This window comes from Chlorocebus sabaeus, chromosome 10 (genome assembly GCF_047675955.1).
Source record: "Chlorocebus sabaeus isolate Y175 chromosome 10, mChlSab1.0.hap1, whole genome shotgun sequence".
In the NCBI taxonomy this organism is placed as follows: domain Eukaryota; kingdom Metazoa; phylum Chordata; class Mammalia; order Primates; family Cercopithecidae; genus Chlorocebus; species Chlorocebus sabaeus.
Window position 1 is genome coordinate 97737566 of NC_132913.1, and position 25760 is coordinate 97763325.

Sequence of the window (25760 nt, forward strand, 5' to 3'; positions counted from 1 at the left end):
TTCCAGACTGACCAAAATTGTTTATTGATTTATTGTTTTAAGAATGTTTGTTGATTCATAGTAGATAATAAAGAATGGTGCTTGGATTTGAGATTGTCAATATTTTATTCTTCTCGTCTAGAGCAGCAGATACTTTGTGTGGTATGAATACAATTCAGAGAAAAACTGAAGATGTATAAAAATTCAGGGAGTTGCTCAGTCTTGAACAGTCCAGATTGCTTTATTTTTCTGAATGATGGTAAACAGATCTGGAGTTTGTCATGGGTGTGATTAAAATAAGTTTCCAGCCAGTCTTCCTAAACATGCTTGTTCTGTAAAGAAAACTGGAAAACGAATTAGATATTGATTGCATCTTTTCAGGAATAAAACCCCCGAGGAAATAATGTGAAGTGTAAGAGAATAAAAAGCACAAAGCGAACCAGCACTTAAAAGATGAGCCATTTCCTAGTTGTAAGAACTTGGTTGCAAGTGCTTGAATTTGGACTGTTATAACATGGTTTTCTAGAGCAGAAACTGTTAAAAACTACTTTACTTATCCAAAAAACATTTGCCTGTGCTTTTATTAGTGTTCTGTTCCAATTAAATTAATCAACTAGTCTCTGGTAGTCCACTGCAAAATTGTATTACAGTCACAAAGATAGAATTTATGAATGGAAACAAAAACCTCATAAGTTTTGCTTATACACTCATGCAAAAATGCTTTATTTCTAAATAACCCATCTCAAGGTGTTAGTATTTTCTAATTAATATAAACATCTCTTAATTAACTAATATTAATCTACAGCATATAAACTGAAGCTGTCAAGTTTTAAAAAACACAGTATCAAGAAAGCCTTAAATATTAAAGAGGGAACAGGTATATACCTTGAGAGCTCCATTCAGATAGACATGATGTGCTTGACAAAAGCTGTAGGGGCAAAATAGACAAAATAGACAACTTGGAGTTAGGAAACAGTCAAATTTAATAAAAGAAAGGTTTAATGAGTTAGCTCAATCCTATTTTTAGCTGTAACAGTAGTTTATTTTCTTTTGTATTTAAGGTGTATAGCTCATAATTCTTAGTAGGGGATTTATGACCTTTGCCCAGATTTTGCAAATTAATTTTTTGAATAAGTGGTACATTCACATAGATTTTTATTTTTTAACATGGGGTCTTGTGTTGTCAAGGCTTGACTCACACTCCTGGGCTCAAGCGATCCTGCTTTACCTCCCAAGCAGCTGGAACTATAGGCACATGTCACTGTGCCCAGCTAGGGTTAAAATATTTTTTTTAACATATGAAAGGATATATAACAACAAAGTGTTTCCCATCACTGTCTGCCAGGTAACTAGTTCCCCTTTTTATAGCTAAATTGACAGAGCTGTTTATGCACATACAAGAACACGTAAATATGTTTCTAAAAATCTTTTAACACAAAATGTCATACTCTATATACTGTTTTGTATTCCTTTTTTCAATTAATAATTTATCTTATAGATATTATAACCGTACACAACAGTGTCCCTGTTTTTTAGGGCTGCAGAGAATTTCACGTTGATACATGGATGGACATTCGATTGTTTTCACATTGATATGTTGATGAAATTACACATTGATGGACATTAAATTGTTAAAAAAAATTGGCCACTATGAACAGCACAGTAATGAATAACTATCTATATAGGGTCATCTCACTTGAGTGAAAGAATATCTAGAGACTAAGTCTCTCCAGAAGTAGATTTGCTGCTATTAGTAGTAACACATCATCACCTAGGGGTTTTAACAATATGCATTTCCATCAGTAATACATGAAATTGCCTGTTTCCATACCCTCTACTCAGCCCAAAGTGTGCCCAAACATTTAATCTTTGGCAATCAGCTTATTGAAAAATGATGTTGCAGTGTAGTTTTATATTATTATTATTATTATTATTTGAGACTGAGTCTTGCTCTGTTGCCCAGGCTGGAGTGCAGTAATGTGATCTCTGCCTCCCAGTTTCAAGCTATTCTCGTGCCTCAACCTCCTGAGTAGCTGGGACTACAAGCGTGCGCCATCACGCCCAGCTAATTTTTGTATTTTTAGTAGTGTCAGGGTTTCACCACGCTGGCCAGGCTGGTCTGGAACTCCTGACTTCAAGTGATCTGCCTGCCTGGGCCTCCCAAAGTGCTGGGATTACAGGCGTGAGCCACCGCGACCAGCCGTCAGTGTAGTTTTAATGTGCATTTTTAAAAATTATTAATGTAGTTTTTCATTTTTTTCATTTTGTTTCCTATGAATTGTCTGTTCATATACTTGCTAATTTTCTATTGGATATGATATTTGTAGTAGTTCTTTTTTATTAGGAAAATAAGCTCTTTCTGATATTAATTGCAATTTTTATTTTTATTTTTTTTTTGAGACGGAGTCTTGCTCTGTCGCCCAGGCTGGAGTGCAGTGGCCGGATCTCAGCTCACTGCAAGCTCCACCTCCCGGGTTCACGCCATTCTCCTGCCTCAGCCTCCCGAGTAGCTGGGACTACAGGCGCCTGTCACCTCGCCCGGCTAGTTTTTTGTATCTTTTAGTAGAGATGGGGTTTCACCGTGTTAGCCAGGATGGTCTTGATCTCCTGACCTCGTGATCCGCCCGTCTCGGCCTCCCAAAGTGCTGGGATTACAGGCTTGAGCCACCGCGCCCGGCTGCAATTTTTTTTTTTCTTTTTTTCTGGTTTGCTATCCGTCTTTTGACTGCTTTAGTGGCTTTTGCCACAGAGACTTTTAAAAGTATGTGTTTAAATTTGTCAACATTTTCAATGCCTTCTGGTTTTTGTGTCACTGTTAGAAAGAAAAAACTTAATCATTCCAAAGTTATAAAATGAATTCTTCCGCGATTTTTGTGCTCTTTGTTTTTAGCTTTTACATTTCACATGTAAATTATTTGATATTTGTCCTGGCATAAAATTCAGATTTGACTTTATTTTCTAGATGACTGTCCACTTGTTCAAACAATATTTATTGAATGATTCTCTATGGAGTGTATTTATGGTAATAGCCAAATGTGAAGAATTGTCACATTAAGAATTAAGAATTAAGAGTGAAGTTTAATCAAGATTGTCAGTGAAGATAAGCTTGGCTAAACCCTTTCTTTTTGTCCTCTTCTCCCTCCTTTCCTTTCTTCTCCTTTCTTCCCCTCACTCTTGTTCTCTTCTCTTCTATGTTTTTCTCTTTTTGTCTTTATTTATATGTAACTGGGTTCATTCTCTTTGGGGACAGAAACATTTTTACATTTTCTTGTAAGAAAATTTTAAATTTTAAATTTTCTTACAAATTAAAAAAATTAAATTTGTAAATTATATTATGCATCTTTGTTTTGTGTAGTGCATTGCTTTCACACCCTCTGGGTGAAGCTGCTATAGATTGGTGGTAGGAATTAAACAATTGGCAACTGTGGGATGACTTTCATTAAAGCAAGAACACTAGACAAGGAGAAGAAGTAAATTTTAGCACCAGCCTGACCATCAGTTGTTTGACCTTCACCAAGTAACTAAACCTCTTTGGCCCGAAGTTTCATTTTCATAATTGCTTTATACTAGTAAAAGATATTGAGATTTCTTCAAGTTTAATATTCTATTAAATTTGATTCTGACATCAGCCCTGTCTACCTCATAGGGATGTTCTGAAGATCTAACAAAAAATATATGTGAAAACACATTTTAAGCTTAAAAACAATGCACAGTATTGCAAAAACACACTGGAATAAATGTTATTTATATGTTCAGATCCTCACTTATCTTTTTAGAGTTATGCAATTGGTTGTCATATGTATGTCAATTAGGAAGAAAGAGGAAAAGAAGTTCAAAAGGAGTCCATTATCAATCTGATCAGTTAAGAGTTGCTGTAACCACCAGTGAGCATTGATTCTACCTTCATAGTTAATGCAGCCATTGGAGTCTTCTTGACCTGCCATCAGAGCTTCCACTTCTTCCTCTTTCATCTTTTCACCTGATGAAACAAAACTCTCCTTTCAGAAAGAAGTCCTCGTGGTATTTTCAAAATCCACCATAGGTCATCAGCCAAGGGCTTCTGGAGACTAAACCCTTGGCATGTAGGAATTGTGACTTTCCCATTCTTTTGGTACTTAATATATTGTCAACTAATTGGTTTTTGAATGAGTTAATTAAATACACATTATCCCTTGTCATACAAACTGTATCCTATAAGAACTACCATGCTTTCCTTTATTTATTCATTACCAATATTTTAAGTTAACATTTTCACCAAACTCACTGCCACTGAGGCCAATTGAAATGGTCATTAACTTTTGACTATTTTTTCCCCCCATTTTCCCTTTGTAGTATTTCCTCCTATTTTGGTGATGACATGATTCTCCTGTCATGTTCTTTTCTATATATTCTGTCTCACTAAGTCCACTGAAATAAATTCCCTTACCCAGGGTGGCTAGAACATGGCGGAGTTCAGCACCCATGACTGTGCCATTGCCTTCCTTGTCAAAGACACGCAGACCCTCAACAAAGTCTTCGTAGGTGCCCTGGTCCTTGTTGTTGGAAATGGCTTGCATCATAGGCAGAAATTGTTCAAACTCAATTTTCTTGGCATTCAGCTCTGTAAGAAATTGCAATTTTGAGGGTTATTAGCTACCATAATACTAACTCTGAGTCACAATTTAAACTTCAAAAGTTATTCTAGGTTATCTGAAAAACCTTGACACAGCTTAAATTTCAGCTGGTAAATTGCTAAAATATCAAGAATATGGTATTAGTTAATAGCATGTGAGGGTTGGAATTCCAGTACCTGAACTTTTATTCCTAGTCTATCATTTGCAACTCTGACAGTGCACAAGTTAACCTTTTTGTGCCTCAAGTTATCTGTAAAATAGAGATAACTAATAGGGTTATTGTGAGAACTAAATGAGCTAATGAATGCAAAGTTTAATATAATATCTAGGATAAACTGAGTGCTTAATAAGTGGTAGCTTATTTTTAGTATTGTCCATTTAATATTTCCCATAAATACTTGCAAATCATAGAAAAATGCACTGAGATACAACAAATTCACTAGTGGATTAAGACAGTAAAACTTAACTTTAGTACATATTCTACCTTTGTCCCCAGCTTTTGGAGGGCCTTCCCTTTCTTTAAATTTTAAGTAATTTAAGAAGTTTACAAGGAGAGAGTGTGTGTCAAATATTCTGTGATCTCTTGACTTCTTTGTACCTTAGAAGCCTGGAGATGATAGGACTTTATTGTCTTCTGACAAGGTAAATCTTATTCATGGAAAATCTAGACAGTCCATTTTATACTATCCGGATGTATGCAAATGGGTAAAGTTATGTATTCACCAAATCAAATCTTTTTACTACTCTTCTATATTTCTATTACATGTTATTTATATTTTTACATTGAAATTATATTGAGTAATATTTAAAAAATTAAATTTGAATGCTGAATAAATGAGTATTTTACCAAATAATTTTATGAAAGATGGATGTTTGCTAAGTTGGAAAGTGACATTTAAGGGTTTCAGCCAGGTTGCAGTGGCTCACACCTGTAACATCACCACTTTGGGAAGCCGAGACAGATGGACTCCTTGAACTCAGGAGTTTGAGACCAGCCTAGGCAACATGGCAAGACCCCATATCTACAAAAAAAAAAAAGAAAAGAAAAAAAAGAAAAAGAAAGTTAAAAAAAGGCCAGGCATGCTGATACATGCCTGTAGTCTCTAGCTACTTGGGAGGCTGAGGTGGGAGGAATCCTTGAGCCTGGGAGGTGGAGGTTGCTGTGAGCCAAGATCACGCCACTGCACTCTAGCCTGGATGACAGTGTGAGACCCCATCTCAAATAAATAAATAAAAATTAAAATTAGGTTTGGCTGGGTGTGGTGGCTCACACCTGTAATCCCGGCACTTTGGGAGGCTGAGGCAGGATTGCTTGAGCCCGGGAGGTTGAGGCTGCAATGAACTATGATCATGCCACTTATTCCCACCTGGGTGACAGAGTGAGCCCCTGCCTCAGGAAAAGAAAGAAGGAAAGAAAGAAAAATTAAAAATAGGGTTTGCCCTATTGCTTGCTCACTTGATCTCATGCTCTCGGCTTTTCTGCATGGTATAATTGGATATTTCCTTCCAAAGAAAATGAAGTCAGCAGGCTGATTTTGAGTTTTGTTGAAATCAAGTTTTCTTTTTCTAACAAAGGAAGGTCTCCAAAGAATTTTCAGTTGTCAAGGGAAAGAAAAAGATTATTTGTTATTTCACACCCCTCTATCTGTTTCCTAATGGCAAAGATAAACAGCCTGAATATCTATTTGAAAAACTTCAGTTTTGTATCTCTTTCAAAAATTATTTTTTATTGACACATACTTATTGTACGTGTTTATGGGGTAAAGTGTGATATTTGGATACATATGTAAAATGTGTAATGATCAAATCAGGATAATTAGCATACCGATCACCTTAAACACTTATCATTTCTTTGTATTGGGAACATTCAAGATCAACTCTTTTAGCTATCTGAAAATGAATTGCTGCTAGCATAGTCATCCTATAGTGCTTTAGAACACTAGAGCTATTCCTCCAATCTAGTTATAATTTTGTATTCACTAACCGACCTCTGGCTATCTCTTATTCCCTCCTCTCTTCATTAAAGATAGATGTTTGGTAAGTTGGGAAGTGGCATTTTAAAATAAGGTTTCTGTTGGGTGCAGTGACTCACCCTTATAAACCCAGCACTTTGGGAGGCCAAGGAGGGCAGATACCTGAGCTCAGGAGCTTGAGACCAGCCTGGGCAACATGGCGAGACCCTGTCTCTACAAAACAAACTAAGACAAAACAAAAAGTAGCTGGGTGTGGTGGTGCATGTCTGTAGTCTTAGCTACTCGGGAGGGACTAGAGCACTAGAATTTATTCAGAACATTAGAATTTATTCCTCCAATCTAGCTATACTTTGGTATTTATTAACCAACCTCTGGCTGTCTCTTATTCCTTCCACCCTTCCCTGTCTCTAGAAAGCACTACTTTCCACTTCTCTAAAATAAAATTTTTTAGATTCTACACATGAGTGAGAACATGTAGACTTATCTTTCTGTCCCTGGCTCATTTTACTTAACATGATGTCTTCCAAGCTCATCCATATTGCAGCAAATGATAAAATTTCATTTTTTTGTGGTTAAATAGTATTCCATTGTATATATATGTCATATTTTCTTTATCCATTCATCTGTTGATGGACATTTAAGTTGATTCCATATCTTGGGCATCGTGAATAGTGTTGCAATAAGCATGGGAATACAGATTTTTTTTTTGGCATATTGATTTCCTTTTCTTTAGAAATATACCCAGTAGTGGGATTGCTGGATCATATAACAGTTCTATTTTTAGTTTTGTGATAAACCGTACTATTTTCCACAATGGTTGCACTGACATTCTCAGCAACAGTGTATAAAAGCTCCCCTTTCTCTACATCTTCCCCAGCATTTGTTTTTTGTCTTTTTAGCAATGACCATTCTAAGCGGGTGAGGTGGTGTTTCATTGTGGTTTTTAATTCACGTTTCCCTGGTGATTAGTGATGTTGAGCATTTTAAAATATACCTGTTGGCCATTTGTATATCTTCTTTTGAAGGATGTCTATTCAGTTCATTTGCCTATTTTTTGATTGGATTATTTGTGGGTTTTTTTTTTTTTTTTTTTTTTTTTTGGCTGTTGAGTTTCTTATACATTTTGGATATTAATCCCTTGTCAAACAATTTGCAAATGTGTCTTGTCTGTTTTGTTTGTTTTGAGTATCATTTTCTGTTAGACTATTATACTTTTCAATAAAACCATTGGGATTAAAAGTAATTTCCTTGTTCTAGAATAATAACTGGATTTCTGGATTGAGTAAATGACTTCTGCAATTTTGCCACTTAGATTTCTCACTGATTTTTTTCCTAGGATTATCCCTGTGCTCTGTCTTTTGACACCCTGCTTCTGTCCGCTCATAGAAGCAGTGTGTCAAAGGACAGAGCACATGGCAGTCAGCATGTATTTTTCAGTTGCTTGACAAAGTTGCAATTTCATTTCCACAGCTTTTATCAGAGAAGTTCTCTAGAACTGTGCCACTGGAATTTACTCAGAATTGTTTATAAAGTGTTTTAAGTCATATTTAACATCTTTGCCAAAATGTGTTTTTGCCTTTGAAGATATGAAGTCTGAAAAAATGTGCAGATTTGGATATTATTTCATTTCATTAGCCTTTAATTATGAACATTTGAAATGATGATAGCATTAGGTATTATTTCTAATATCTAAAGTTAAACATTGACATTTGACATTAGATATTATTTCTAATACCTAATGTTAAACATTGACATTTTATCATGCTTGCAAATTCTCAAATGAAGTTTAACTTATTTTGTAAAGAAAAAGGCTGAGACTATATGGCTAAGAGGCGCACTTACCACAATCAGGAATAAACTGAGCCCTATTACGTGAAACATTTTAAAATCAATCTCTCTCTCTCTCTCTCTCACACACACACACACACCACACATACCACACACACACACACAGCGCTACACACTTCCCTATACTTCAACACTTCTTGGAAAAATTGATGGGTTACCTTCATTGCTGGGGTTTCCCAGAACTTTCCTGACCTCTGCATTGGTGGGATTTGTGCCCAGAGCTCGAAGGACATCACCAACCTGGCTTAAGGTGATCTTGGAATCACCTGTTCTGTCAAACAGGAGAAATGCCTCCTTGAATTCTGCAAAAAGCAAGAGGCATTACAATGCTGTTTTTCTTCCTCTAACCTATTACTTAAATCTAACTCAATCAAAAATTCAGTTCAAACTCTTCTGTTTTACAACTTTTGCCAACTGTGCAAGTTGTTATCCTGGATTCTCTTTTTGTATCTCCAACTATCATTGGCAAAAACTTAGCATTTCTTTTTGGGATTATTTTAAAGCAGCATTTTCAACTTTAAGTTGCCTGTTGTTGTTAATCAGATATGGAAATTGGGGCTCCTAGTCATATTCATATTTTCTTTACCTGCCTGGAAAGCAGGATTGGGTTAAAAAACATTCTAAGGCCCTGAGAAATTTTAATAATCTCTCATATAATTAACAAGATTAACAAAATTTCAGAAAGAACAAATTTTCAATCAGGCTCATGGTATGTGAGGTTAACTCAAACTTTTCAAATTATATAGAAAAACCTCCTCTTGAGGTACAAATTTCCTAGGTTATCCCTTTAACCAGTTTTCTCCAGGAATACCTTTATTTTTGAGGAAAAATTTAGAAAGGTGAGACAAATCTCTACATTCTATAGTTTATTAACTAATGTGTGACTCTGTTAGTCTCCAGGTGTAATCAATTCAGAAGGAGAAATATTTGTTTTGGTATGATAATACCATTGTTGCTGTGATAATCTCTTTATACTTTACTGTTTTTTCAAATAATACATATGACATATGTTGCTATATCTACTTCAGAATTTCGGTATGCCTTGTAATTACAATTTTATGGAGAAAATTGTAGATTCACATGCAGTTGTAAGAAATGATACAGAAAGATCTCCTGTATGCTCTGCCCAGTATCTTCCAGTAGTAACATTTTGCAAAATTATATTATCACAACCAAGATATTCACATTGGTAGACTCCATCGATTTTAGTCACATTTTCCCAGTTTGCTTGATTCATTTTGTGTGTATGTGTGTATATTAAGTATACACAGCCATTCCCATTCTTTTCTGAATACATATTTTAAAGTGTTCTCTATTCTAATTATAATAATTGCATTGCTTACTTTCTCTAAATTTCATCATTCTCTTTTGATAGAACTGGTTTGACTTTCAAAATTATAGTGACAAAGAGTTTAGAAATGTATATCAAAGACAGAAAGGGGTGCTACTATGAATTTGGGGGCCAGGAAAACCGTTTTAATTAGAACTTATAAACTAGATTACATTTTCTGGGAAACCCAAAAGTACGGACGGTGACTTGGAGTTAATATCAACAATACTCAAAAAATCGTTTTTGAATAAATTGGTAGAAGTGAAAGCATTTTTTAGGCTATCAGTGGTTTCAGATCAAAAGGTGCTGTCTAGATAGATTACTCAGCAAAATATTCCATCTTACTATTCCTCCATATCCTAATCTAACATCGCACTGACATTATATTCACAATTCACTGCAGATCATGTTACCATTATTTGTTAAAACTTCCCCCTCAAATTCTATGCAGTTTGGCTACAGATCAATTCCCTATGCTAAAAAAACTTGCTGCAGGCACTAAGAAGTCATTAGTCAAATATTATTTTTCATCTTTCTAAGGGACATGTGAAACTGAACTATTCTTGTTACTGGCTTCAGGCTTTCATGAACAGACTGCTCAGCAGGTTCACTATTACCCTGGTCAGATGCCGAAGTGGAAATAGGATTTTATGGGCTGTAATAGAATCACTCTGACATTAACACTTTTGGTGATTTAAAGGCAGAGACCAGAAAGACACTATTTTTCTTACTCCAGATTTTTAACCCAAACTTTAGTTATTCTCTTGAAAAATTAATACCAGGGATGGTTATACTATTTTCCAGGGGCTAGTTGCCTGTTTCTTTTTAATAAAATTTGATTTGGATACAGCCATTCCCATTTTATGAATAGTCTATGGCTTTCTTCACACCTCAGTGACAGAGTGGAGTTGCTTTTACAGAGACTATACTGGCAGCAAAGCCTAACTTATTTACTATTTGGCCCTTTTAAGAAAAAGTTTGCTAACTTCTGGTGTATAACAGTATTGTTCTAGAACTTTTTGGTAATAATGGAATTGTTGTCATTCTGGGCTGCCCAAAAAGGTGACTATTAACTGTTGCTCTTGAACACTAAAATGTGACTAGTGCAAGTGAGGAAAATGGATTTAAAATTTTATTTTTAATTAATTAAAGTTTAAATAGCCACATGTGCCTAGTGTCTACTGGACAGCACAAGACTTAGACCTTTAGAATGCTGTAATTTTCCAGTTTTTGCCCCTTTTCCTTCAATTCTGTGATAGATTCCAATAGAGCAGCCATGAACACAATTCTTTAACTGCTAAACAAGGAAACAAACTAAAGAATACTTTCATTTAAGAAACCATAGGTTTTCCACATCATTTAAAATGCTGACATTTGTTTTCCTGCCACAAAGAAAACAGTACGCTACACCCATGTTTACTGAACTTCTGTGTCTGAAATCTATTTCACAGACGGAGTAAAAGGTTTAATGTTCAACATTAAATCCTCGCGTCCTTGCAAGGGTTTTTAAGTCTTCCCTTGCTTGATCCTACAATAGTTTGGTCACAACAACTGTAAATGAGCTATTTGAGAGGACTGGGATGCAGCGGGTGACAATGTAGCAGCATCACTAGTAAAATGCATTAAAAATCAAACAAATTATAGTAGAATCACCAACTGTTTTCAATGAGAAAAAAGTCCTTCATGCTATAATTTCAAATAATCTTGAGTTATGAGTCACTAAATCATTTAATCTGTCTACATGAGGCCATCAACCATGATGCAGATGCATGTGAGTCTGAACTACAGTAAATATCCCTTTTTTCTCAGTTTGTGTTCAAATATGAACTATTTCAGACACAGAAACAGACTTTAAGAATGGGAATCCTTTAGGTAGAGAACTGAGTATTTGAATAGATTCTTATTAATCACCTATAATTATAATTATTTATATTTTGCATATCATAATATATGTAATATAGACATACTACTTATGACTGATATTCTAATTTATACAATATTTTGAAGCTAATTTTTTCTCCTCCTTCCATCTATAAGTTTATGTATGTCTCAGTTCATTGAGATATGTGACTCTTTCACTCTGTAAAACATTCCTCACTGTACTTCCTAGAGAACATCAAGCTCCTGTGGACTAATGGGATCTGTTGGATCCAAAGACCCAAAGGTGAAAAAGTTGACTTGTTAGGGAAACTATTCAGATTCTCTTGAATCTTAAGAGTTTCAAGTCTCTTAGCTAGTAATTATTCTTATAAAATAAATTTTTAATCAACTTAAACTAATGTCAGATTTTGATCCTAGCACTAATTCTTTGAGTCATTGACACAGTCTTGTCACATCTCTGGACTCTGTCTTGCATGTCTCAGGGAGGGGTTAAACCAGGAGACATTTAATGTTCCTTCTATAGTTCTATGATAAATTAATCCTTCTTTGTTTCTGAATTCATTTTTATTCTACAACTCACTATGTTATCCATTGAAATGATAGTTTTAGTAATTGGGCAGTTTTATAATCAATTTTATTTTTCAAATTGACAATTCAGACTTGTCAAATCTCTCTTTAGGGATTATATTAGCAATTTAGCCATCTAAAATCTACTATATATATATATATATATATATATATATATATAATCTCTCTATAGATGGTATTATCTATTGTATCAAATTGGTTTTATTTAGGTATCAGTAAATATAAGGGCCTATTCTGTGGTGCTTATCTTGTTAAACCTTTGATTACTGAGTATCAGCGAGGGTTTCAGGTTGAGCTAATTTATATTTAGAGTGATCGAGAGCAATTTATATTTAGAATGGCAACACCAGTGGGGATAATTAGGAAGAGCTAATCTCATCCCAAGGGAGTTGGTTTTCACACATGCCATCTTTATGAGTGTGCACATTTAACAACCATAGCTTTTAAACTTACCATCCTGCTGTTCCTTAGAGAACTCGATCTGTTAGAAAGAAATTGACCACAAAGAATGTTTTAACCAAACAAAAATGTTCTGATTTTTAGTTGTATCCAGCTCATTCCCTGAGTAATCTTCAAAGTAAGCTCCAAAAGTCAGCCTACTTTTCAGAGTTCAGGCATAGCTTGGACACTAATGGTTGAGCTGCAATGAAACATGCCTTGAAGATAAGTAATATTGCAGAAACTAGGCAGTGCTGTGCCTACATCTGTAGCAGAGAAACTCAATTCACTTACCAGCAATCTGGTCAGCACTGAAGGACTGCAGTGGCGAGGAAGAGAAAGAAAAAACAAGTACTCTTTCAAATGCATTGACAGAAGAATGAGTGCTGGTTGCTCTGAGATTTTTAGGAAGCTATGTAGGTGTCTTGGCATAAGAAGGTTGCCTTAGGACACTTTTGAATCTAGGAACATGAAAAGCTATTGCAAAAGATAATTAGGGAATATCTTTCTGTATCTTAATGATTTAACAAATGCTACATTTAATACTTCTAGGAAAACTGTAGTATATTTAAGATATGTCTAATAAGATACAGTGTTTGAGTACAGATATACCCATTAAAAAGACTACCTTAAGTCTGTCTTCTATTTAGCCAGTGCTTAAAGAAAAGTATACAAAACCCAATGCATCAAAAGCTGTTTACTTAGTTTTAGCTATCAGCATCACTGGATTGTATTTTAAGTATAATATTTTGCTGTAGCTACAGGTTTTTTTCTTCTAAATTTAGGTATAATGAATCTTACGTGATACAGCAAGAGTTGGTGAAGCATAAAGCACAGCTCTTGGAAGTAACCTGTATTTTTCCAGTTGATAAACAGCTCTAATTATTTTCTTCTATCTTTAATGGATCTCAACAAAACCCAAAAGTAGATACTAAAGACTCATATTGAATATGTTCTCTCCTCAGTTCCATTCTTTGCCTATCTTTCTTCTCAGTAAGATCATATCCTCTATCTATTTTCTCCTATAAATGACAAATCATTGTCTCATAGGACCCACCATGATGGAGTGGCTGGGCTGCAACACAGCAGGAAAGCCGAAGAGTAAGTTGAGGGTTGCTCCGGTCCCTGAGTGGGGTCCTCCCTGGCTGAGGCTTCCTTTTATTTCTGGGCAAGCTTTGACCTCACAGCTAGCATCAGGTTTCAGAGATAAGTTGCCACACCCCTTGGAGAGTTCTTTAGCTTTCTTAGGGCAAAGGGAAAGATGGATCTGTACCCTGAGAGCTATTTTTAGGTGACTAGAACCTGGGAGTGGACAGCCATAGTGAGATGGAAGCCTGTCAGTACTTTTATGGTCTTTATTTCCAAGAAGTTCTCTTGGAGCATCTTCTTTTAAGAAGCTTCCTATTTGTTCGATGGCAGAAGAGCTTAGAAGTTCTTTAAGGTCTTGGGCCAGACCCTTCTCTTGATGACCGTGGATTTTGAAAACTTCTAGTCAGCAAGTTTTGGTATTAATGCAAGTTTTTGAATGGGACTGGTTTGGGGTTTCAAATGGCAACTGCTATAATAGAAGGAACATCCTCTGAAGTGCTATCCTTTATGGTAAAGTTCAGAGGACTTGAAAAGGCCATGCACATTCTGCATGTTTCTTAGGGTGCACCCAAGTGACAATCTGGTCAGGTCTTGCAATCTCCAATTAAAGATCACTCTTTTGCAAGCATAATCTAAACCAGGAATAGTTTTGATCTCTGCTTTTCACCATTCTCCTTTAGTCTCCTGACGTTAGGTCTGGTTATTTTCCTCCCTCCTTGTTATCTTTATAATGGCTGAGTAGTCATATTTTTTTTATTTTCAGAAGTTTTTCTGAGCAGAAAAGCTGATAGATCATTTTTACATTCTTTTTCTCTCATCCTATACATTTTTTTTTTTTAAACTACGCATAAGTTCTTACTAGAACATGCTTCTGTTTCTGCTTCTGCCTTGGCAAATACTCTATGGCTCAGCCCCTAGACCAAGAAGGCAAAAGAATGCAAGGCAGAGCTTGTGGAATGCAAAATTGTACTTTATTTTATTATTTTTGAGACAGAGTCTTGCTCTGTCACTCTGGCTGGAGTGCAATGGCACAATCACAGCTCACTGCGGCCTTGAACTCCCAGGCTCAAGTGATCTTTCCACCCCAGACTCCTTAGTAGCTAGGACTACAGGCATGTGCCACTGCACCCGATTAATTTTTATTTTGATTTTTTGTAGAGACAGGGTCTCGTTATGTTGCCCAGACTAGTTTGAACTCCTAGCCTCCAGCCATCATCCTGCCCAAAGTGTGGAGATTACAGGCATGAGTCACCTTGCCTAGCTAAAACTGTATTTTAGAATTTTAAAGGTATCTAGGGGATTGGCCAGCAATGGGTTTTCATGGTAGCTTACCTGAAAATAGCAGGCAACTCCCTTCTGGAAATGGTACTGGGAAAAGTGGTACAGGGAAAGATCCTCCTACGATGTCTGCTAAAGTTCAGACAAAATATTTACCAGTTTTCTACATGTTTAAAGCAGCTCACAGGCATAATGTATATTGGAGATTAATTGTAACTTGAGTACTGCTTCAGCAACTGTTTTTTAAGGGGATGGTCACAAAAAGCATGAAGTCTTCCCTTCTAGAAAGACATATACTTTGTAGCTTCTCCTCAAACTATTTCAGAAAAAATCAGCATTTAATATACACATCTCTTCTGGCTCTAAGTTTATAAGTAGTGAAAAAAATCTCATAGAATCTTGAGTCCCAAAATGAAGATTGAAAATATAATTTTAAAATTATTAGTACCCAGGTAAACATTTTCATAAATAGCTTGACCTTTTGAAAGGTTATTGGGAACTGAAATTTAATAGAAAAATTAAAAATGCTTTGAATCATTAGGGGCAAATGGAAGGGAAAGACAAAGGTGGAAATGTGTAAGCTTTGAATATTACAAGATTTGGAATCTTACAATTTTTGACATAAATGAAAGCATCAGGGCCTACTATGTTATCTTTGTGTTCTTTTTTAGTTTTCTAATTATATTTATGTAATTACATTATTAAATTTGAATTGTGTTATTGAGAACTAGCATATATCATTAGTTGAGCTAATAACTATACATAATACAAAATTAACCATCAAAATTGCCCTACTAAGCATAATTATTTTCATATTTAATAATTTTTTTCAGGTAAAAAAGTGTCCTTGCCTAGATATAAAATATGGTTAATCTGTGTAAAATCTATTGAGTAAACTGGAAAGTAAGTTTAAAATTTGTATTTAGGGCAGGGTGTGGTGGCTCACACCTGTAATCCTAGTACTTTTGGAGACCGAGGCAAGCGGATCATCTGAGGTTGGGAGTTCAAGACCAGCCTGACTAACATGGAGTAAACCCTGTCTCTACTAAAAATACAAAAGTAACCGGGAGTGGTGGCGCATGACTGTAATCTCAGCTACTCGGGAGGCTGAGGAAGGAGAATTGCTTGAACTCCGGAGGCAGAGGTTGCAGTGAGCCGAGATCGTGCCATTGCACTCCAGCCTGGGCAGCAAGAGTGAAACTCCGTCTCAAAATAAATAAATAAAATAAAATAAAATAAAATAAAATAAAATAAAACGTTTTATTTATGCCAGGTGTGGTGGCTCATGCATGTAATCTCAGCATTTTGGGAGGCCTAGGTGGGCAGATTACTTGAGACCAGTAGTTTGAGACCAGCCTGGCCAACATGGTGAAACCCCGCCTCTACTAACAATACGAGAATTATCCGAGCCTGGTGGCATACGCCCGTAGTCACAGCTACTCAGGAGGCTGAGGCAGGAGAAACACTTGAATCCGGGAGGAGGAGGTTGCAGTGAGCTGAGATCGCGACATTGTACCCCAGCCTGGGCTACAGAGTGAGACTTCATCTCAAAAAAAAAAAAAAAAAAAAAAAAAAGTTGTATTTATGTTACGAATAAGCTATTCCTAATGACTTGGATACTATAAAGTTTGTTATTAAAATAGAAGCAGTTAAGTGATATGCAGTTGTTAACTGTTTCACCCTAGTCTTTCTTCATACCTTTGTCACATAGAGAATGCATTTAGATTTTTTGGGTACTTACTGAGAATCAACAAAAATATTTGAGCATTTTATTTGACAACAGTAGGGAAGGCTAGAGTATGGTCTACAGAAAAAAAAAACTGTAGTTTAAAAACTAGAAGACTAGATTCTGTGCTCATAGAATAAACGGGAAATCCAATTTTTTTCTCTGGCACACTTTTTTTTTTTTTTTTTTTTTTTTGAGACGGAGTTTCACTCTTGTTGCCCAGGCTGGAGTGCTATGGCGCGATCTCGGCTCACTGCAACCTCCGCCTCCCAGGCTCAAGCGATTCTTCTGTCTGGTTTACTTTCATAAATGGCACAACTTATCTTCTCTCTCTTCCTTGGGGTTATAACGATGGGGTAATCAGTCCTTTGAACAAAGGCAAATTAATTGTGTAATATGAATACACAATGTCGGCTGGTTTTCGCTTGAGTTCTCTGTCATCAATTAGTTTTAAAAATCAGATTTACCTTTCTTCTCTCTGGAATGTTCTCTCATTGCTTCTTTTTAGAAATTAAATATGCGACAAGCCCTGGTAACATTTGTTTCCCTTGAGAGAAACGTTTCCTCTCTGTTTTCCCCAGTATTCAACATCACCCAGGTCTTCATCCCACTGAAAATTTTTTAACCTTCTTGATTGTAAGCTTCTGGGAAGCTTAGGCCATTCCCGAAGTCATTTGTTCTTGATATAGACCTGGATGTGAGCCTACCCCAACCTGTCTCCAATAGAGCACTTTGCTTGCCTTATTTTTTATTTTATTTTATTTTTTTTACACGTACCAGTCATCTTTTATTTGGAGGTTAATTCCCATTAGGACATGAAAGGATTCAGCAAGATCGAGATTGTGTTCCTCACGGAGGGGCTGGGGCCAAGGTCATGGGGTCAGGGGGTGGTGCAGAGTGTGTCCCCTTCAGTGGTATTTGCGGAGCCGCTCGTGCTTGAGATGTTTGTAGGAAAGGCAGTAGTTGAAGAGCACGTTGCATGCCAGCACCATGGTAATCCCCGAGATGCTCCCCTTCCTCACGTTAATGTACTTGTTGTAGTACCGGTAGTAACCTCTTCGAAATGCTCCGAGAATGCCACTAGGGCTGAAGTCCCGCATCAAGATCCAGCTTGGCAGCTCCCCCAGTTTGACCTCCAGAAGTTTCTTGTCCGTCACTGGTAGGACTGACGCCATCTTGGAGTCCTGGTGTCCGCTGTATGCTTGCCTTATTCTTAGGATTTATCCCTCCATAACTCTCTGTAGAATACCTTGCCTATATTTGAAGCTCAATAGATTTTCATTAAGTTAAAATCATTAGAACATGTATATCCTAAGCTCCCCCTTCAGATATAAACTTCTCCTCTAGAAGGTTGTGTACCATGAGGGAAAAGACTTCACCTGCTCAAAGTTAGCATGCTGATTTTGAATTATTGATATATGTACCTTTATATTTCTAGCACCTTCCTTTGAATTTTATATAAATGTTTTTGACCTGGACTTCTAATTTTCCAATCCCCAATTTTTTTTTTAAGGCTCTTTTAAATTCTAGCCTACATATTTATCTTAGACTCTTAGTAAACTAGTTACATTCCACATTTTTATGATTCATGCTATCATTTGATGTTGGATTTAGGTAATAGTAGTCTACAACATACTGCTACTAAAAAGAATTTTTATTACAATGTTTACAAATTCATTTTTACTTGGAGAAGCATCTTTCTAATAGTAATAATGAGATTAAGTTAACTGATTAAACATCATACAATGTATCTATTTGGTTGGTGCAAAAATAATTGCGGTTTTGCCGTTACTTTTGTACCAACCTAACAGAAAGAATTGAATTATAGAAAAAAAATTAAAATGCTGTTAATCAAACAGGCTCTGGAATTGATGTAGGGTAAGTCTTAGTAAAAGAAGAAGAGCTGTAATTAAAGATAATTGGGGAGACATGTAATATTGAATACTGGGAGAAAATGCCCTGGGAAGGAACATGGACTACATTCTTCAAAGAACTCGATGGTCCTTGCAACATACAATGGGGATTAATGACTGGAAAGGCTAAAGAAGCTAATATAATCAGGGCCAGTTTTCAATCAAAGAAAACACTGCTGTATGCTCTCTGATTTAACGCCTGGCAGAGAGACCAAAGACCTGGATGTATATAAATCCTTAAACTTATTTTACCTAATTTTCACTCCAATCTCACAGAGTTTCTAGAAACCACCATAAAAGGCCAGGAAAAGCACTATTTTGGAACTCTTGGGAGTTTTGTGCTTCAGAATAACTCACTTAAGTCAAAGGAAATAAATATTTTTGCATTTTTGACTTCAACATAGGATATACTTAGGCTAGTATATATCTAGGCTAGTTACTATAATATGGTATAAACAGGGGAAATTAAGAGTATTGAGAATATGGCACCAGCCCAGTTTCTCTAATATAAGAGAGATTAGATGGTTAGATTGCATAAATTGATCTGGTCTGAGATAAAATATTTAATTTTGTGCTATGAAGTCCTAGATTAGTCAACTGAATTCAGTCACATAAGAGCAAAAACTCAATTATTAAAATAAAACAATTCAGACCTACAGGAACTAAGCTAAGTCTAAGTGAATTTTAATAAAAATCTAGAAACACAACCTGTTACACTTTTTCTGTTTTCTCATTAGCTTTCTCATGATTAATAATTGATAAAGAAATTTAAAGTTTCTTGAGAGCTGCCCATACTTTTGTCTCCTTTGTGCATTTGTTTGCATGTAATTTCTTAAAAACCTACATTGTGTTTTTGTTCATTCTTTTATTTTAAAAAATTCTTTGTGTGTTTTAAGACATAAGTATCTGCTTCGTCCTATTTGGAATAAAAGTTCCTTTTGTGACAGCAGGGATAAGAATATTGGCATTGCCATTCTGGAGACTTCGAGAACTTGTGGAAAGAGAACTAGATTGGGAATTTTGTTTTAGCTTTCTTATAAATCATGTGTCTTCTGATTAAATTCTCTCATCTAGGCTATAGTTTCGTCAGTATAAAATATTCTACTGCACGATTTCTAGGATTTCTTATGTTTCTTCAAGGTTGTGAGTTTTCCATCCTTTTGTCAGCAGAATCTACTTCAACTCACTCATTTTAATGGAAAAGGAAAGATGCCTAAAAGTTCAACAGGTAATATTAGTCTGAAGTAATTTAGATAAACAGGAATTAAGCAAAACATAACTTCATAACACCATATTCAAGCCAGTTGGATTTTTTTTCATAAACAGGAGACATACTCCACTGGGCATTTAATAGGTACTTTATCACAGTGAAAGGACAAGCATAAAGTTGAGAAGATGTAGTTACATTTTTAGGGATGCTTTTCTTCTCTGGCTTAACTTCACTGTTATTAATTTGTGACCAGAATAGCCAGAATTTATCATCCATATAATATACCTTTTAACTAGTATAATTGAAGCCATTTCTACTTTTATATTGTAATTTTTGCCCTTCACATTCTGATTTAAGGTAAGAAACAAACTGTAGAAGTTGATATAGAAATAAACCACAGAAGATCTTATTTTTATATGAAAAGTATTTCAGTCTGAAGAGCAGCAGAAGAAAGTGTAGTATCAGCAGACTAAATATAATCCTTTCCACCATGAGTCAGATGGTGCTTAATACTAGGTAATTATGGAATGAGTTCTAAAAACAACTTGCCAGGGGTTCATTTGCAGCACTAAAATGCCGAGAGCTAAATTTGGCACGGTCACTTTATGGTCTCCTTATCCCACAAATATTTAGTTTTACTTAAAAGTGTTATTCACTATTAATTGGTCAACAGATCTCTTATTTTCAAAGCTACATTTTCCTTTCAAAGACATTATCCTTCAAAATATAATTCTAGAGAAAATTACAAAATGCCCTTTAATATTTTCCCACTTCTCCCCACCTGTTCTCTTCTGTTACAGCATAGATATTTGAAAGAGGAAATGTGACACTGATACCTAGTAAGTGTCAAATAATTTCTGATTTGCTCCTGAGGTTATATTCACATCGCAAATGGATTAATATTGTAATTGGCTAACATTATAGTTGTATTAAAAATTAATTTGAACTATTAAAAGGCCAGAGTAAAAGAAAACAAACTTTTAAGATTATGTAAGGAAAAGTTAGAAACAACCTATACATATTTTTACCTATGTTTTTCTAATTAGAAATTGACTACATGTGTTCTTTTACTCAGAGTAGTTAGGGTTAAGATTTTATCATATTATACATGTGGCATTGTATTTCTGCATACCATCCCAAAGAATATAGGTTGGGATTTCCAGTTTAAATAATGCTGTTTATTTGTAAACAAAATAGAAATCTCATACCCTCCTTAGAATATTAGCCTGATGGCAAAAATTGAAGGTCATATTTGATGTGTGTGTATTTAATTGAACAAAAGTACTAAAAAATCTTAATCAGTTTCATTATATCTAATAGCATTTAAAAATATCCATTTTCCATTTACAATATCCTATAGGAAGATGGAACAAAATGAGTAGGAATATTTCTAGGTTCCTGATATTGCACCCTCCTTCTGTAAAACAGAACACCCAAGTTGTCAGGTGCTAAGACAGGGAAATGGAGAACAGAATAGTAGTGAACGGTCAAGGTCAAAGTCTTGGTGAACTTGCTCTGATGTGTCTGTCATCCCCTCTTCTGGTTACACAGGACTGTGCAGGGCAATATAAAAACCACTCTACCTCATACCCTTAAGAGTAAAAAGGGATCCTTTACACATTCTTAGAAACAGTAACTTACTTTTTATAAATGAGGGTGGTAGTTTCGGATATGGTTAACGCAGTTGACTCTGGATTTTGCTTGCTAAGTTAAACCCTATGTCCATCACTTAACTACTTATTTGATCATATGTATAGCACTTACCCTCTTTTAAGCTCAGTTTCTTTACTTGCAAATTGTGGATACCACAACTTCAGTGTAATATTGTGAGGATTAAATAAGATAACATGGCAAAGAGTAAATTCACAATGAATATTGGTTATTGTTACAAAAAGCTTTATAAACTTCAGAGCCTTTCGTGGAGCATGACTTCATTTGATTTTTCTCAGAAATTCTTCTAAAGGAAACTGGATTTATATTAGTTTTGTTAGAAATAAGAAAAAACTTACAGGTGAACAAAAGTAATCCTATACCTGGGCCAAAACAAATTGGGTGCCACAATGCATATACAACTATCTGCCTCCACTGAATCCCCATCAGTAAGTAGATGCATTTGGGAACATTAGATTTCTACCTTATATATTAAATTGAAAGTTTAAATCTTCCCAAGCGTGTGGTCAATTGTTGAAGCAAGATTTCTTATGTGATAGTTTCTGTCAATGCATTCTGTACGTTTACCATGTTTTATAATACCGCTCACAATGTCTAGTCAGGGCTGACCTGATTAAGTGGTGAATGCAATGAGAATTAAAACTCAAACAGCACAGTGAGAGACATAATTCACAATACCATCACCTCACAGCAATACTGCCATACAATGCATGCATCATGCAGAAAATTTACTTACACATTGAAGATCTAGAATCTAGGCACATGGTTATGTCATTACTTTCATTATCTTACTTGGTTGCGATTTTGAGCAATGTGTATTCTTGTTTTTGAACCTACAACCATACTTATGCTGGGTTTTAATTCCTGTGACTGATTCTGTTAGGCTGTGTTCTTTTGGTCTGGCATTGTTACTGGAAGTATTAGCTCTCTGAAGGCAAAGCGTGCTTAGAACCACCAAGGACAATAACTTTAGTGTTCAAATATCAATAGTACTTCGTTGTTGAAAAGGGGTACTCATAGAAAATCCATTAGGATTGGACATCAAGTAAGCATTCCTTCAGAGAGTATCATAAAATTTGTGTCAGAACAATTGAAGAAATGTTGTAAACTAATAACTAACAAACCAGGAAATCAGGTTGGAAAGCACATTTAAGAAGGTGATAAAACTAATTAATTATATTCAAGATTATTCAAGATTTATGGAGGAATCAAATATATGGCTATTAAATATAGTATGTTACAATATGAAACATAGATATTAGCTGGGAATACTATGGAGAAATTAAATTTTACCATGGCTGTGACTATAGTACTACACAAAGGCAGTTATGATTAAACTACAGCATTACTCAAAGTCTAAGGGACAGCTAAGTTTCTAATCTTATATGATTTATGAAAGAAAGTTTATAATCCAATTAAGTTTTGTTCTTTGTTGAATTTTTGGAAAGTTAATGAATGCATATAACAGCTCTATTAATTTCTTTAAAGTTCATTTTCTCCGCTTGAAAAAATTGTATAGCTTTTATGAGGTAATATATCTAGAAACATTATTACGTGATTAAAAGCATCATAATGTAAAATGTTTTAATGTATGTTTTAATTAGGCCTGTTACCTCCTGGGATAAAACTAAAGTTTATAAAATTCTCAAGTTGTATCAATTTCTTTGGCTGTGCTAGAATACATCTAAATATGCACTGGTTTATTTCATATTAATGAACACAAAGCATTGAAGACATTTACATTTCTTTACAAAAGTGTGTTAGTTTCCGTTTGTTTCTCTTTTTTTTTTTTGTCTGTTACAAATGGGCCTTCTGAATGGAAGATAAAGGTTATTTTTTTTTTCTTGTTTCTTCAAGAGTCATTTAACTTCTTTTTGATTTGTGTCCCTTACTGGAATCCATCACATCTCTTGTTCTGCAATGAAATAATAAAGATGGAGCATGCCCCATTCTCACAGAGACACTCCAGGGGTATTTCCTTCTTTTGCTTAGTTGTACAAACTCATATTGTATCCTCACAATATTACACAGTATTGAGCTTGTACAACTCAATTTAACATATTGACAGAAGAATAAATAATTTTTCAAGATTCTGAAAAGTGTTGTTTCTCTGCTGACTATGAATAAGTAATTGGCTTAATTTCTGGATTAGAAAAGAGATGTTTTCTCTTTTCTTGGAGATCTCTCACCTGCCAAACTAAATTTTTATTTATGTACTCATTCTTACACAGTCCTCAGGGAAGAAAATTAATGCCTGTTTTTATTAGACACTTTGTTTGCTTCTTAGGTAAAGAGGTACATCTTCTTTTCTTTCCAGAAGTTTGTAATACCAGATACAAAAAGATGACATTGTTTTATAAATCACAATAAATATAAAAAGGAATAGCTTTGACACTGATTCATATTTCTAATGTTACTATAGAGTGAAGAGTTAAAGATGAGGGACAATCAGAATTACTATCATGGCTATGATCTCACTGTGTAATGTAGTCAGTATGCATATGTAAAGGATACATTAACTAGGATTGCTGGAGATGAAAATTTGGTTTCCTCTTAAAGAACTGTATACATGCAGTCCTCAAGGTAGAAAAACATTTATCAGAAGAGCTGACATGCATTTTTTTGTCCTCCTAAATCGATATCCATTAAGAACAGTTCTTAACCAATATTATATCCTATGACCAATTTTTAAAAAATATTTCAAATACCTACAAGCTAAAGATTAAATATTTGTGATAATTTACTTATATTTTAAACAAAATTTCATGTTTAACTGGAATGTTATACAAATTATGAATATATTTAACTTCATTACATAATGTCTAAGGATGATCTAACTAAATATTTTTGGGACTTAAAAAATTCTTCAGTTATATTAAATAATGAAATGTTTGTTTACGGGTCAGCATCATAGTCACAAGTAAACAATGGTAAATTGGCAAAATTGAGATTTATTACATATACAACTTTTGGTTTAAGTGGAAAGATCACCTCATGGGTACTTTTGCTCATTGGTTTTCCATATAAGGCAGGTTTCCTTAGATAAAAATTTTCAAATTGTGATATGAGCCAATCAGAGCTCAGTGAATGAAGAGAAGGTGCACATTTAATGAGTCACGTCATTGGGAGTTAACAGACGTATCCATTTTCCAAAAGCAGATAATCTTTTGGCAATTGAGAACTTTGATCACAGCAAAGTGTTGACACAGTAATTAATCACATTTTTCTTAGTTCAAGATCAGTATGCAAATACTCTAAGACATAAGCTAAAAGCCATGTAATAACAAGTTTTATAATTATTTTTGTTAGTTTCATTTAGAAGAAACTCACAAATTCTGAATTAAATATTGTGAACAAATAAACAAGATGACAGTTATAGTCACTGAAACACTTGAGTGCATAATTTTCTGCACTGAGATCTCATTTAGTGTTATATCAAATTTTATTAGGCAAAGCTGAAGGGAGAATTAACTTGAATTGCAAAAAATAGAGCAGCTGTCAAATACATACAGGACAACTGGGCCATCAGCTGTTTCTAAACTTCTGGAAATAAGTAGGGGCTAAAACTTTCCTTTTGATGTAGTTGTAAGGTAAGGGATCTGGTTTCCAAAGAGATTTTATTTAAAACCCAAACACTGGTTTAAGTATTCTTAAATGCAACACTGTTAAATATATATACTTTTCTCCTAAATAGTAAAAGTGCAATTTAGGGAAAAATGGAAACTTGAGAATAAAAAATAGAGCAAGCACAGACTTCACATATGATACCATACTCTAATAATCTTTGAAATTATATGCTGGTATTCATTTTTTAAAGCAGAATTCTCTTCTTCAAAATCTACCAGTTCATTAAATAATGCTATTCCTCTCAATGAAAAATACACGCCTTTGCAAGTTCCTAGAGTTCTTTACTATTGAAAGATGTTTCAGTGACCACACAATTCATCCGTTTAGTTACCTTAATGGCAGAGAGGTCAATTTTTTCTTCTTTGGGTTTGGCTGGGGCAGGGGCAGGGGCAGGTGCAGGTGCCGGTGCCGGGGCAGCCGCGGCCGCAGGTTTCTTCACGTCTTTCTTTGGTGCCATTTTTTTTTTTTTTTTTTTGAAGGGTGGGTTAAAAAGAGAAGGAGTTCCTCCAAAAGAACCTGTCAAAATGATTCTTGGAAGAGGAGTGGTGGTTCGGTTGATCCACAGCCCAGTGTCTTGAAGGTGGACCCAGAGTGTT

General features: G+C 35.1%; 2 protein-coding genes across 4 annotated transcripts; both read right to left on the reverse strand.

The window, feature by feature from the left end:
• On the reverse strand, positions 1 to 25760 carry MYL1 (myosin light chain 1). Of its 2 annotated transcripts, none has more exons than XM_007966133.3 (7): positions 25496 to 25760; positions 12666 to 12693; positions 8572 to 8715; positions 4406 to 4579; positions 3881 to 3958; positions 865 to 907; positions 1 to 311 (listed from the first exon to the last, which is right to left on the reverse strand). In XM_007966133.3, exons 1-6 carry the CDS (start codon positions 25619 to 25621, stop codon positions 879 to 881), a joined length of 579 nt encoding a protein of 192 aa, XP_007964324.1. In that variant the 5' UTR covers positions 25622 to 25760; the 3' UTR covers positions 1 to 311; positions 865 to 878. The 2 variants fall into 2 exon arrangements, with proteins under 2 accessions (XP_007964324.1, XP_007964325.1); XM_007966134.3 differs by lacking the exons at positions 12666 to 12693; positions 25496 to 25760 and adding exons at positions 12945 to 12969; positions 13708 to 13781.
• Positions 17632 to 17918, reverse strand: LOC119625299 (ATP synthase subunit f, mitochondrial-like). Of its 2 annotated transcripts, XM_073020277.1 has the most exons (2): positions 17798 to 17918; positions 17652 to 17680 (listed from the first exon to the last, which is right to left on the reverse strand). In XM_073020277.1, the coding sequence occupies exons 1-2, from the start codon at positions 17916 to 17918 to the stop codon at positions 17652 to 17654; spliced, it is 150 nt and encodes a 49-aa protein (XP_072876378.1). The 2 variants fall into 2 exon arrangements, with proteins under 2 accessions (XP_037857515.1, XP_072876378.1); XM_038001587.2 differs by having other exon boundaries at positions 17632 to 17918.